The sequence below is a fragment of the Hemitrygon akajei genome, chromosome 29 (genome assembly GCF_048418815.1).
Source record: "Hemitrygon akajei chromosome 29, sHemAka1.3, whole genome shotgun sequence".
Lineage (NCBI taxonomy): Eukaryota > Metazoa > Chordata > Chondrichthyes > Myliobatiformes > Dasyatidae > Hemitrygon > Hemitrygon akajei.
The window spans coordinates 7,870,042-7,881,667 of record NC_133152.1 but is presented as its reverse complement, the minus strand read 5'-3'; the positions used below and the strand labels follow the sequence as shown (position 1 = coordinate 7,881,667).

The window sequence follows — 11,626 nt, the reverse complement described above, 5'->3', positions numbered from 1 at the left end:
TTCCTCCGGACAAGGTGCAGAACACAGTACATACAACTCACACACATACACATATAGCAAGATGATCATAAATTAACAAGTAATGAAGTGCTTATGTGATGCAAGTTAAAATGTAAACAGTATAACGCCATTGGCTTTTCATACGCGATGGCCACAGCTACAGGCTATCATGAACTCTTATATTTGGCGATATGTGGTGTCATCAAGATGTAGCCGAAATTGTGGATGAGCTAATAATCGGTAAAGAGTTAATATTTTAATATCTATCCTCAGCAGGAAACTTTGCCACAGGTGTTGGTCGACCAAAATCACACTTTGCTTTAGACATTTGTGCACTGGAAATTATATTAAACAATCTAGAATGTTTTATTCGAAAATGAGGTGGAACACAGCTGCGTTCCCCAGTACCGAGCCCAGGCTGACCCAAGGTTCTGTCAATCACGCCGCCACGTGTAATTCTCGGACCGTGCTCCGCCCACTTCTCGCGATAGGTCCCGGCGACCCGGATCTTCGCGAGGTCTCGCCAGTTTGCAGTATGGCGGCGCATGGAGAATCTGCCAAGGAGGAGCGGGGTCCTCGGGAGTCTGGCGGGGAAGCCGTGCCCGGCCTCAGCAACGTCGATCAGCTCGTCAAGGTGGGCAGCCCGGGGTTGGGGAATATTCCCCGAGGGGAATGAGAGAGGATGTCCGGGAGTGGCCATAGGTCCTCGACCCACATCCCGGGCCCCTAGCCTCTGAGGGAAGGGAGAGGGGTGGTTGGATTGGACGGGGAGGAAAGAAGGAGGGGGTTAGGGTGGTGAAGAGGGCTAGGAGGGGGTTAGGGTGGTGAAGAGGGATAGGAGGGGAGGGTAGGGAAAGGGTCGGGGTGGAAGGAACATGTTGAGTGGGGGAGGAGTGGAGAAGGAGCACTGGCAAGGGTTGTGTAGTGATTGAGATGACTGGTTGGCAGAGCGGTGGGAGATGGAGATTTGAGAAGCCAGATTGTGGAGGGGGACATATAAAACAAGATGATGCGTGGGAACAACCTTTCCGTCACATAAAGCTCCTCAACCATTTCCTGCTACACACACAAACTACTGGAGGCACTCAGCAGGCCAGACAGCATCTATGGAAGTGTACAGTCGACGTTTCGGACTGAAATCCTACCGTAGGACTGGAGGACAAAAGCTCAGTAGATTTAAAAGGTTGGGGGGAAGGGAGAAAGAAACACAAGGTGATAGGTGAAACTGGGAGGGCGAGGGGATGAAGTAAATAGCTGGGAAATTGTCAGGTGAAAGATGCAGAAGGCCATGGAAGAAAGAAAAGTGGGGGGGGGGCGAGCACCAGAGGGAGGCAAGGAGATGAGGTGAGGGAGGGAAAAGGGGATAGGAAATGGTGAAGGAGGGGGTGGGGGGCATTACCGGAAGTTTGAGAAATCAATGTTCATGCCGTTAGGTTGGAGGCTACCCAAATGGAGTATAAGGTGGTGTTACTGCAATCTAAGTGTGGCCTTATCACAACAGTGGAGGAGGCCATGGATAAAACATAGGAATGGGAAGTGGAATTAAAATGTGTGGTGACCACTGGGAGATCCCATTTTTTCTGGTGGATGGAGCGTAGGTGCTTTGTGAAGTGGTCTAACAGTCTATGTGGGGTCTCACCAGTATACAGGAAGCCACCAGGAGCACCAGACACAATATATGACATCAAGAAACTCACAGATGAAGTGTCGCCTCACCTGGAAGGACTGTTTGGTGCCCTGATTGGCAGTGAAGGAGGTGGTATAGGGGCAGATTAGCACTCGTTCCCCTTGCAAGGGAAAGTGCCTGGAGGGAGATCAGTGGGGAGGATGGAATGGACAAGCGAGTTGCGTAGGGAGCGATCCCTGCAGAAAGTGGAGAGAGGGGAAGGAAAGATGTACTTAGTGGTGGGATGCTGTTGGAGATGGCAGTCATTCACTTTTGGTTCTACCGTTAATTCAGTTTGGATCTAACAGACTTTTGCATTGTAACTAGCTTGCTATGTGGGAGCTGCAGGGATCTAGTAAATTGCCTCAACCTCACTGAATTCATAGTCCTCCAGATCAAGATCAGGGTTGTTTACTGTCATTTCCTGAGAACGAAATAATTGTTACACCAGATCCAATGTGGCACAAAAAACACAAAAGATAACACAATGAATATGAATACATAAGATGGCTTATATGCATAGATTAATTGTAATGTCCATAGAGTTGAGATTGGTGGGGGAGGAACCTGTGTTCAATGCAGATTAGCACTTCCACTGTATCCTGAATAATCTACCTGACTGGCAGACCACAGTTTATGCGTCTTCAGAGCTGTTTGGCAGTCGTGGCTATAAGCAGCACTGGGGCCCCACAGGGGACTGTATTGGCTCCCTTCCTGTTTACCCTGTATATCTCGGACTTTAGATACAACATTGAGGCATGTCATCTGCAGCAGTTCTCTGATGACTCAGGAGTGATTGGGTGTAGAAAGGGAGGATGAATGCAGGATCCTGGTGGAGGACTTTGTCAACTGGTGCAAACTGAATCATCTGCAGCTCAACATCAGTAAGACAAAGGAGATGGTGATGGACTTTAGGAAGACTAAGCCTGTTACTATTGATGGTGAGGATGTGGATGTGGTGAGGACCTAGAAGTACCTGGGGATGCATCTGGATGACAGACGTGAGTGGAGCACTAACACAGAGGCTGTGTTCAAGAAGGGCTAGAGCTGCCTCTACTTCCTGAGGAGACTGAGGTCCTTTGGAGTATGCAGGCCTCTCCTTCACATGTTGTACCAATCTGTTGTCGCTAGTACAATCTTACATGTGGTGCGCTAGGGCAATGGCAACAACACGGGTGATGCCAACAGGCTCAATAAACTGATTAGAAAGGGTGGCTCTGTTATACCAGTGAAACTGGACACACTGGAGGCTGTGGTAGAACAAAGGTCCCTACGGAAAATCCGAACAATTCTGGACAATGTTTCTCACCCTCTGTGTGCCACCTTGGCTGAACAGAGGAGCACTTTTAGAAATGGACTAAGGCAACTGCGCTGCTCCAAAGAGCGCTATGTGATGTCATTCTTACCCTTGGCCATTAGGCTCTATAATGAGTCAGCCTATAGCCGGGGAAGTGATAACCTCCTCCTGCTAAGACTGTTTGTGGTAACTTTTTTTTTCTTTCTACTTATAATATTCTGTGTACTTAAAATACTATTGTGACACTGTAATTTACTTTGGAATCAATAAAATATCTATCTGTCTAACATCGGAATGTACATAAAGTAGGAAATAATAAAGTAGTGGTGGAATTAGTGGGTGGAGGTTTTATTCAGTCTTACTGTTCAAAATTAAGAGGAAAGTCACCTAAAGGATTTTATGTAAATTAATCAGACGTGTTTTCATGCTTCCATGCTACCTTAAAGAGGTAGAGATTAACTGAAGATTACTACTGCCCCTTAAAATATCTCTGATTAGTTGCCCTACTCTAAAGTTAAGATGTCTTCTGGTTCAAACCATTCTTCGTTAATAAACTTGTTACTTTAATCCGCTGTGCCAGCAGTCATTAACGTAAAATGTTCCATTGTATTTTTTTTGTGCAGCATGTTCTAGGGACAGTGATGGCAGCCACAAAAGCCTCCAATGGGTTACCTCGATTTGGTGATGAGTTTGATTTTTACCGAAGTTTCCCTGCATTTCAATCATTTTGTGACACGCAAGCTGATAGACTCCTGAGTTGGTAAGTTGCTGAGTTGGTGTCAACAACCAAAATAAACCTCAATAATGTTATTGCTGTTGATGAATTTATTTCATAAACATGATATAACAATTTGTTAATTCTAAAAATAATTGCAGCATGAGCCAGCTTATGCAGTTCCATAGCTGTAGGAGTCAGATCAGAGGACATAACAAGGTGACAGAACTGGAGGACAAATTTGACTTGCTGGTGGATGCAAATGATGTCATCCTGGAACGAGTGGTATGTATGACCAAGCTGCAAAATGAAATGTAGTTTGAAAATTTGGCTGATTAATTATGGGCACACTGCCATCAGCATGAAATATAATTTAGTAATCTACACTTAGTATAATTTTGAAAGTGTATCAATTATGCCACTTAGATGCAAATGCATTTTATTAAAAAATATAAATTATAGTTCCCTGTTTTCATTATACACAACAAGAAATATAGGATTAAAATGACAAAACTGAAATTTAGACTATATTTTGTTTTGGGCTTCATGTCTATGAGCTCTATGATGATTTGCCCCGCTGTGTGATGAACTGAGGTTGATTCGGGCTTTGTGTCTATGGACTCAATTTTGTTTTGAACATTGTTGCTTGCTTTTATTGTTTGCATGATTTGTGTTTTTTCTCTCTCTGCACACATTGGGTGTTGGTCTTTTTTAAATTGGGTTCTTTTGGTTTTTTTATTTTGTAGATGCCTGTAAGTAGACAAATCTGAAGGTTGTATAATTTATACATTGATAATAAATGTACTTTTGAACTTTAAAGGTGTAAGATAAGAACTGGATATACCCTTTAATATTTGAGCCATGCCTCATTTCTGTAGAAGGAAACAGTTAATATTTTAGTTTGACTTTACCTTCAGAACTACTTTTAGCATTAACATTCTTCCTTCACAAATACTGACTAATCTGCTGGAGGTTTATCAGAACAGAGCCATTCTTTAATTATGAATGGCAGCCGTCTGGAAGGTATTTGATCTTGCAGGATTTTCTCAGTTGATATTCCTAATAACTTGCTGCATTTTTGTTTAGGGGATTTTGCTGGATGAAGCTTCTGGTGTAAACAAGAATCAACAGCCTATTCTTCCAGCAGGACTTCAGCCTCCAAAAACTATTGTCTCAAGCTGGAATCGAAGGGTGAGCTCTGCATGATTTCAAGTCATTCTTTTTAACACAGCTGAGAAGTGTGCAGGCACTAATTGCATGACAGATTAGTTATTCGCACAGAGATGGCGACAAAAGCTTTTAAAGTTCAGACTTTGTAGCAAACCAATATGTTAAATGATGTAAGTTAATTGTTTCTCTTTGATTGGTATGTGTTATTAAATCCATACAGCTTTTAATGTTTTTCTGCTTCCCCTTTTACTTTATGACATTACAGATAAGAACATAAGGAGCAGGAGTAGGCCATCTGACCCATTGAGCCTATTCTGCAATTCAATAAGTTCATGGCTATCTACTCAGTGTTTTCTGACTGCCTTTTCTCTGGCATAGGAATTAACACTGCATTTGTGAAAAAAGTACCCATCTACACATTCTATTTTTTTTAAAATTTATTTCTGTTTTTGCACTACTTATTTTAACTTATCTAATATATATATACTTATTGTAACTCAAGTTATTTTCTATAATTTCATGTATTGTACCACTGCCGCAAAGTTAACTAATTTCACGACATATGTCAGTGATATTAAACCTGATTCTGATCCCATTTATCAGCAAAATTGTGTCTTGACAACTTAAGTACCTGTGCAGATGCCTCTTATATATGTGCTTCCACCGCCTCTGGCAGAGCGTTCCAAATTGCAATAACCCTGTGGGTGAAGAAATATCCTCAGATCAATTCTAACCCCTTGACCCCTTACCCTTACCTTAAACTTGTGCATAGCCTATCTAGTCTCATCTTCTAACTGAAGGACTCCAACCTAAGCAACAACTTGGTGCATCTCCTTACCACTGCAATCGTGTCCTTTTTTTGCCATGTGGTCTACACCAAATCTGTACCTATCTGTTTTTTAAATCGGGTTCCCAACCTGGTTAATGACAGGGGTCTATGGCATCAAAAATGTGCACACATTTTAATTCCACATCCCATTCCCATTCTGATATGTCTATCCATGGCCTCCACTATTGTCAAAATGAATCCAAACTCAGGTTGGAGGAACAACACCTTATATACCGGCTGGGTAGCCTCCAACCTGATGGCATGAACATTGACTTCTCTAACTTTCGTTAATGCCCCTCCTCCCCTTCTTACCCCATCCCTGACATATTTAGTTGTTTGCCTGTTCTCCATCTCCCTCTGGTGCTCCCCCCCCCCCCCTTTCTTTCTCCTGAGGCCTCCCATCCCATGATCCTTTCCCTTCTCCATCTCTGTATCACTTTCGCCAATCACCTTGCCAGCTCTTAGCTTCATCCCACCCCCTCCGGTCTTCTCCTATCATTTCACATTTTCCCCTTCCCCCACTACTTTCAAATCTCTTACTATCTTTCCTTTTGGTTAGTCCTGATGAAGGGTCTCAGCCCAAAACGTCGACAGCGCTTCTCCCTATAGATGCTGCCTGGCCTGCTGTGTTCTACCAGTATTTTGTGTGTGTTGAAGAAATTTAAAACACTCATTTATGTTAAAGGTGATGTCATGAATGAAATCTGGTTCTATGTATTGTGTTTGATTTTCTTTTTCAGAATACAGAAACTAAAAGATCAAAATCTGAAACATTTCGCTTGTTTCATGCTAAAAACATCCCACGTCCTCAGCTGAAGTTCAAGGAGAAAGTCGACAACTCCAATACTCCTTTTGTGCCAAAACTGTTCATTAAGCCCAATGCCCTGAAACCGCTCCCAGAAAGTAAGAGATTTGAACAAACTGGGTGACAGGCAACTTTCAGCTGCAATTTTTTTAAGTAAATTGATAAATCATTGGTTATTTATTATTGTTACACTGGGATAATGTACGGTTGGAAAACAGTTAAGATTTATTCCAGTTTATTGAAAGTAAGATTTGGGGAAGATTTTAATGAACTGCATACTAAATATTATTTTTGTGTTTATGTGAACAGAAAGTTAGTATTGATATGTTTCTTTTTATCTACCGACTGACAATCCTCCCTTTTCTATTTTTGTAGTATTTTCTATGCATTTTAATTAGAAATTTTCTGGTATTTGGAGATTGCTATTCTCTTGAACACAGACATAAATGTAGTTGCTGGTCTTCTGCTGCATTAAAATTTTACGATATGCCAGCCAACAGTCAGCAATGATCACAGTTAACAAGTTTAGTTAAACAATTTATTTCGTAATTTTAAGAACCAGATAGCGTGGGAAAGAATGTCTCTGGAGCAATGAACAAAACTGCTGGAGGAACTCAGGCACATAAGATATTCTGCAGATGCTAAAAATCTTGAGCAACACACGTGATGCTGGAAGGACTCAGCAGGTCAGGAGGGAAATGAACAGTTGACTTTACAGCCTAAAACATCGACTGATCACTTGAGTATATATGGAGGCAAAGGAATAGTTGGGGGTTTCAAATCGGGACTCTGCATCAGTACTGAGTGTGCATGGGTGAGGTAGGGACTGGCAGGTGATTGGTGAATGGAAGAGGGAGATGAGCAGATGAAACCAGGTGGGGGAAGAGGAGGTTGGAGTTGGAAGATAATAGCTTGTGGTTGTTAGACGGAGATGAGGAGAGAGAAAAACGGAGCAGCTGGAACCAGGTAGGGGAATAGTGTGGAGGTTGAGACAGAGACTGGCAGGCGCCAAGTGGAAACAAGGCTGCATTTGCTAGAATCTAAGGAAGGAAGATGATATGCAGAACCTGGTAAAGGAGTGATAGTAATCAGATGGACCCTGATAGGAGAGCAGGTATGTAACAGGATGATGGGAATAGGGATTGTCCCAGAATGAGATAAAAAGGAGCAGGGGATGGTTTACCTGAAATTAGAAAATTCAGTGTTCATCTTTACAAGAGACTAAACAGGAGCAGATGTAGTCAAAATAGCTGTGTGGTTTAGTATAACTGCTGATAAGTAAAAGCTGGATATAGAATGGGCAAGATTTTACTGGAGAGAAGTTGTACAGACGAGATTCATTGGGATATTGCCTGGGATGGAATGTTTTAGTTACAAGGAAAGACTCTGTAGGCATGGTTCATTTTGCTTGGAGCAGAAGATGCTGAGTAGAATAGAGAGAGAAAATAATAATAGGTATAAGTAGGATAGTCTAGAAAACTTATCATTTTGGCAGAGATTCCAAGACTGGTTGCATAGTTTTAAGCTGAGGTGGTTAGAGAGGCGCAGAGAATTTTTTTTCTCACCCAAGAAGATTGTTGTAATCTGCACCTCACTGCTGAGAAGGTGATGAGGATTGCACTCTCAGGACATTTAAGAAGCAACTCAGTGTTGCTTGAATTAACAAGGGCTATGGACTAAGTGTTGGTAAATGGTACGGATAGGTACTCAGTGGTCAACATGTACATAGTGTGCCGAATAGCCCATTCTAAGCTCTAACTATCCTCACTTATGATATTTGGACATTTTTCCATATAGATTAGATGTCAACGTTGTACGAGTTATACATTATCTTGTCTGGCTATTTCCAAATCACCCTAAGTAAGCCATGTATCCAGTGTACTCTCATAATGTGACTGGTTTCAGTGCTGGTGAAATCCTTGACTTGAGGGTGAGAGGGAAATTCCACTTGAGGCTTCGACTGAAGTTAGGAACCTAGAAACATGGAAAACCTTCAGCACAATACAGGCCCTTTGGTCCACAATGCTGTGCCAAACATGTACTTACTTTAGAAATTACCTAGGGTTAACCATAGCCCTCTATTTTTCTGCTGTTCATGTTCCTATCCAGGATCCTCTTAAGACCCTATTGTATCCGCCTCCACCACAGTTGCCGGCAGCCCATTCCATGCATTCCCCACTCTGTGTAAAAACCATATCCCTGCCATTATTAGTTACTATTACTATTAGTTCTTACTGTCAATAATTTCTCCTTTGGCTCCTCCCACTTCCTCCAAACCAAAGGTGTAGCCATGGGCACCTGCATGAGTTCATGTTATGCCTGCCTTTTTGTTGGCTTTGTGGAACAGTCCATGTTCCAAGCCTATACGGGTATCCGTCCCCCTCTTTTCCTTCGCTACATCGACGACTGCATTGGCGCTGCCTCCTGCACGCATGCTGAGCTCATTGACTTCATTAACTTTGCCTCCAGCTTTCACCCTACCCTCAAATTTGCCTGGTCTGTTTCTGACACCTCCTTCCCCTTTCTTGACCTTTCTGTCTCCATCTCTGGAGATGGCTTATCTACTGATATCTACTATAAGCCTACAGACTCTCTCAGCTACTTGGACTATTCCTCTTCCCACCCTGTCTCTTGCAAAAATGCTATCCCCTTCTCACAATTCCTCCGTCTCCACCGCATCTGCTCTCAGGATGAGGTTTTTCTTTCCAGGACGAAGGAGATGTCTTCCTTTTTTAAACAAAGGGGCTTCCCTTCTTCCACCATCAACTCTGCTCTCAAATGCATCTCTCCCATTTCCTGCACATCTGCCCTCACCCCATCCGCCCACCACCCCACTTGGGATAGGGTTCTCCTTGTCCTTACCTACCACCCCACCAGCCTTCAGATCCAACATATAATTCTCCGTAACTTCTGCCACCTCCAACGGGATCCCACTACCAAGCACATCTTCTCCCCCCCCCGCTTTCCGCAGGGATCGCTCCCTACGTGACTCCCTTGCCCATTCATTCCTCCCATCCCTTCCCACCGATTTCCCTCCTGGCACTTATCCTTGCAAGCGGAACAAGTGCTACACCTGCCCTTACACTTCCTCCCTCACCACCATTCAGAGCCCCAGACAATCCTTCCAGGTGAGGCGACACTTCACCTGTGAGTTGGCTGGTATGGTATACTGCATCTGGTGCTCCCAGTGTGGCCTTTTATATATTGGTGAGACCCAACGCAGACTGGGAGACCATTTCGCTGAACACCTACGCTCTGTCCGCCAGAGAAAGCAGGATCTCCCAGTGGCCACACATTTTAATTCCACATCTCATTCCCATTCTGATATGTCTATCCATGGCCGCCTCAACTGTCAAAATGAAGCCACACTCAGGTTGCAGAAACAACACCTTATATACCGGCAGGATAGCCTCCAACCTGATGGCATCAACATTGACTTCTCTAACTTCTTTTAATGCCCCTCCTCCCCTTCTTACCCCATCCCTGATATATTTAGCTTCCCCCCCCTTTTTGTTTTCTCTCTCTTTCTGCCCATCACTCTGCCTGTTCTCCATCTCCCTCTGGTGCTCCCCTCCCTCTTTCTTTCTCCCTAGGCCTCCCGCCCCATGATCCTTTCCCTTCTCTAGCTCTGTATCCCTTTTGCCAATCACCTTTCTGGCTCTCAGCTTCACCCCCTCCGGACTTCTCCAATCATTTTGCATTTTCCCCTCCCCCTCTTACTTTCAAATCTCTTACTATCTTTCCTTTCAGTTAGTCCTGACGAAGGGTCTCGGCCCAAAACGTCGACAGTGCTTCTCCCTATAGATGCTGTCTGACCTGCTGCGTTCCACCAGCATTTTGTGTGTGTTCCCTGACATACCCCCTGTACCATCTTCCAGGCACCTTAAAACTGTGCCCTCTCGTGCTAGCCCATTTCAGCCCTGGGAAAAAGCCTTTGACTATCCACACGATCAATACCTCTCATCACCTTATACACCTCTATCAAGTCACCTCTCATCCTCCATCGCCCCCAAGGAGAAAAGGCCAAGTTCACTCAACCTATTCTCATAAGGTATGCTCTCCAATCCAGGCAACATCCTTGTAAATCTCCCCTGCACCCTTTCTATAGTTTCCACATCCTTCCTGTAGTGAGGTAACCAGAACTGAGCACAGTACTCCAAGTGGGGTCTGACCAGGGTTCCATATAGCTGTAACATTAGCTCTCGGCTCTTGAACTCAATCCTGCGGTTGATGAAGGCCAATGCACTGTATGCCTTCTTAACCACAGAGTCGACCTGCGCAGCAGCTTTGAGTGTCCTATGGACTCCGACCCCAAGAAACCTCTGATCCTCCACACTGCCAAGAGTCTTACCATTAATACTATATTCTGCCATCATTTTTGACCTACCAAAATGAACCACCTCACACTTGCCTGGGTTGAACGCCATCTGGCATTTTTCAGCCCAGGTTTGCTTCCTATCTATGTCCCGCTGTAACCTCTGACAGCCCTCCACACTATCCACAGCATCCCAAACCTTTGTGTCATCAGCAGATTTACTAACCCATCCCTCCACTTCCTCATCCATGTCATTTATAAAAGTCACAAAGAGAAGGGGTCCCAGAACAGATTCCTGAGGCACACCACTGGTCACCAGCCTCCATGTAGGACCATGACCTGTCTACAACGATTCTTTGCCTTCTGTGGGCAAGCCAATTCTGGATCCACAAAGCAATGTCCCCTTGGATCCCATGCCCCCTTAATTTCTCGATAAGCTTTGCATGGGGTACCTTATCAAATGCCTCACTGAATCCATATACACTACATCTACTGCTCTACCTTCATCAACGTATTTAGTCACATCCTCAAAAAACTCAATCAGGCTTATAAGGCATGACCTGCCTTTGACAAAGCCACACTGACTATTCCTAATCATATTATGCCTTTCCAAATGTTCATAAATCCTGCCTTTCAGGATCTTCTCCATCAACTTAGCAATCACTGAAGTAAGATTCACTGGTCTATAATTGCCTAGTCTATCTCTACTCCCTTTCTTGAATAAGGGAGCAACATCTGCAACCCTCCAATCTTCCGGAACCTCTCCCGTCCCAATTGATGCACGGATCATTGCCAGAGGCTCAGCAATGTCCTCCCTCGCCTCCCACAG

General features: G+C 44.0%; 1 protein-coding gene across 1 annotated transcript in view; it reads left to right on the top strand.

Moving 5' to 3' along the window:
* Nucleotides 1–498: 498 nt before the first annotated feature.
* exosc10 (exosome component 10) overlaps nt 499–11,626 on the top strand; it is an 82,076-nt gene continuing 70,948 nt past the window's right edge. The window contains exons 1-5 of the mRNA XM_073031665.1: nt 499–634; nt 3,587–3,723; nt 3,840–3,963; nt 4,765–4,869; nt 6,418–6,580. Coding sequence (XP_072887766.1) covers nt 536–634; nt 3,587–3,723; nt 3,840–3,963; nt 4,765–4,869; nt 6,418–6,580 — 628 coding nt within the window. The 5' untranslated portion in view covers nt 499–535. The remainder of the gene's footprint in view (nt 635–3,586; nt 3,724–3,839; nt 3,964–4,764; nt 4,870–6,417; nt 6,581–11,626) is intronic.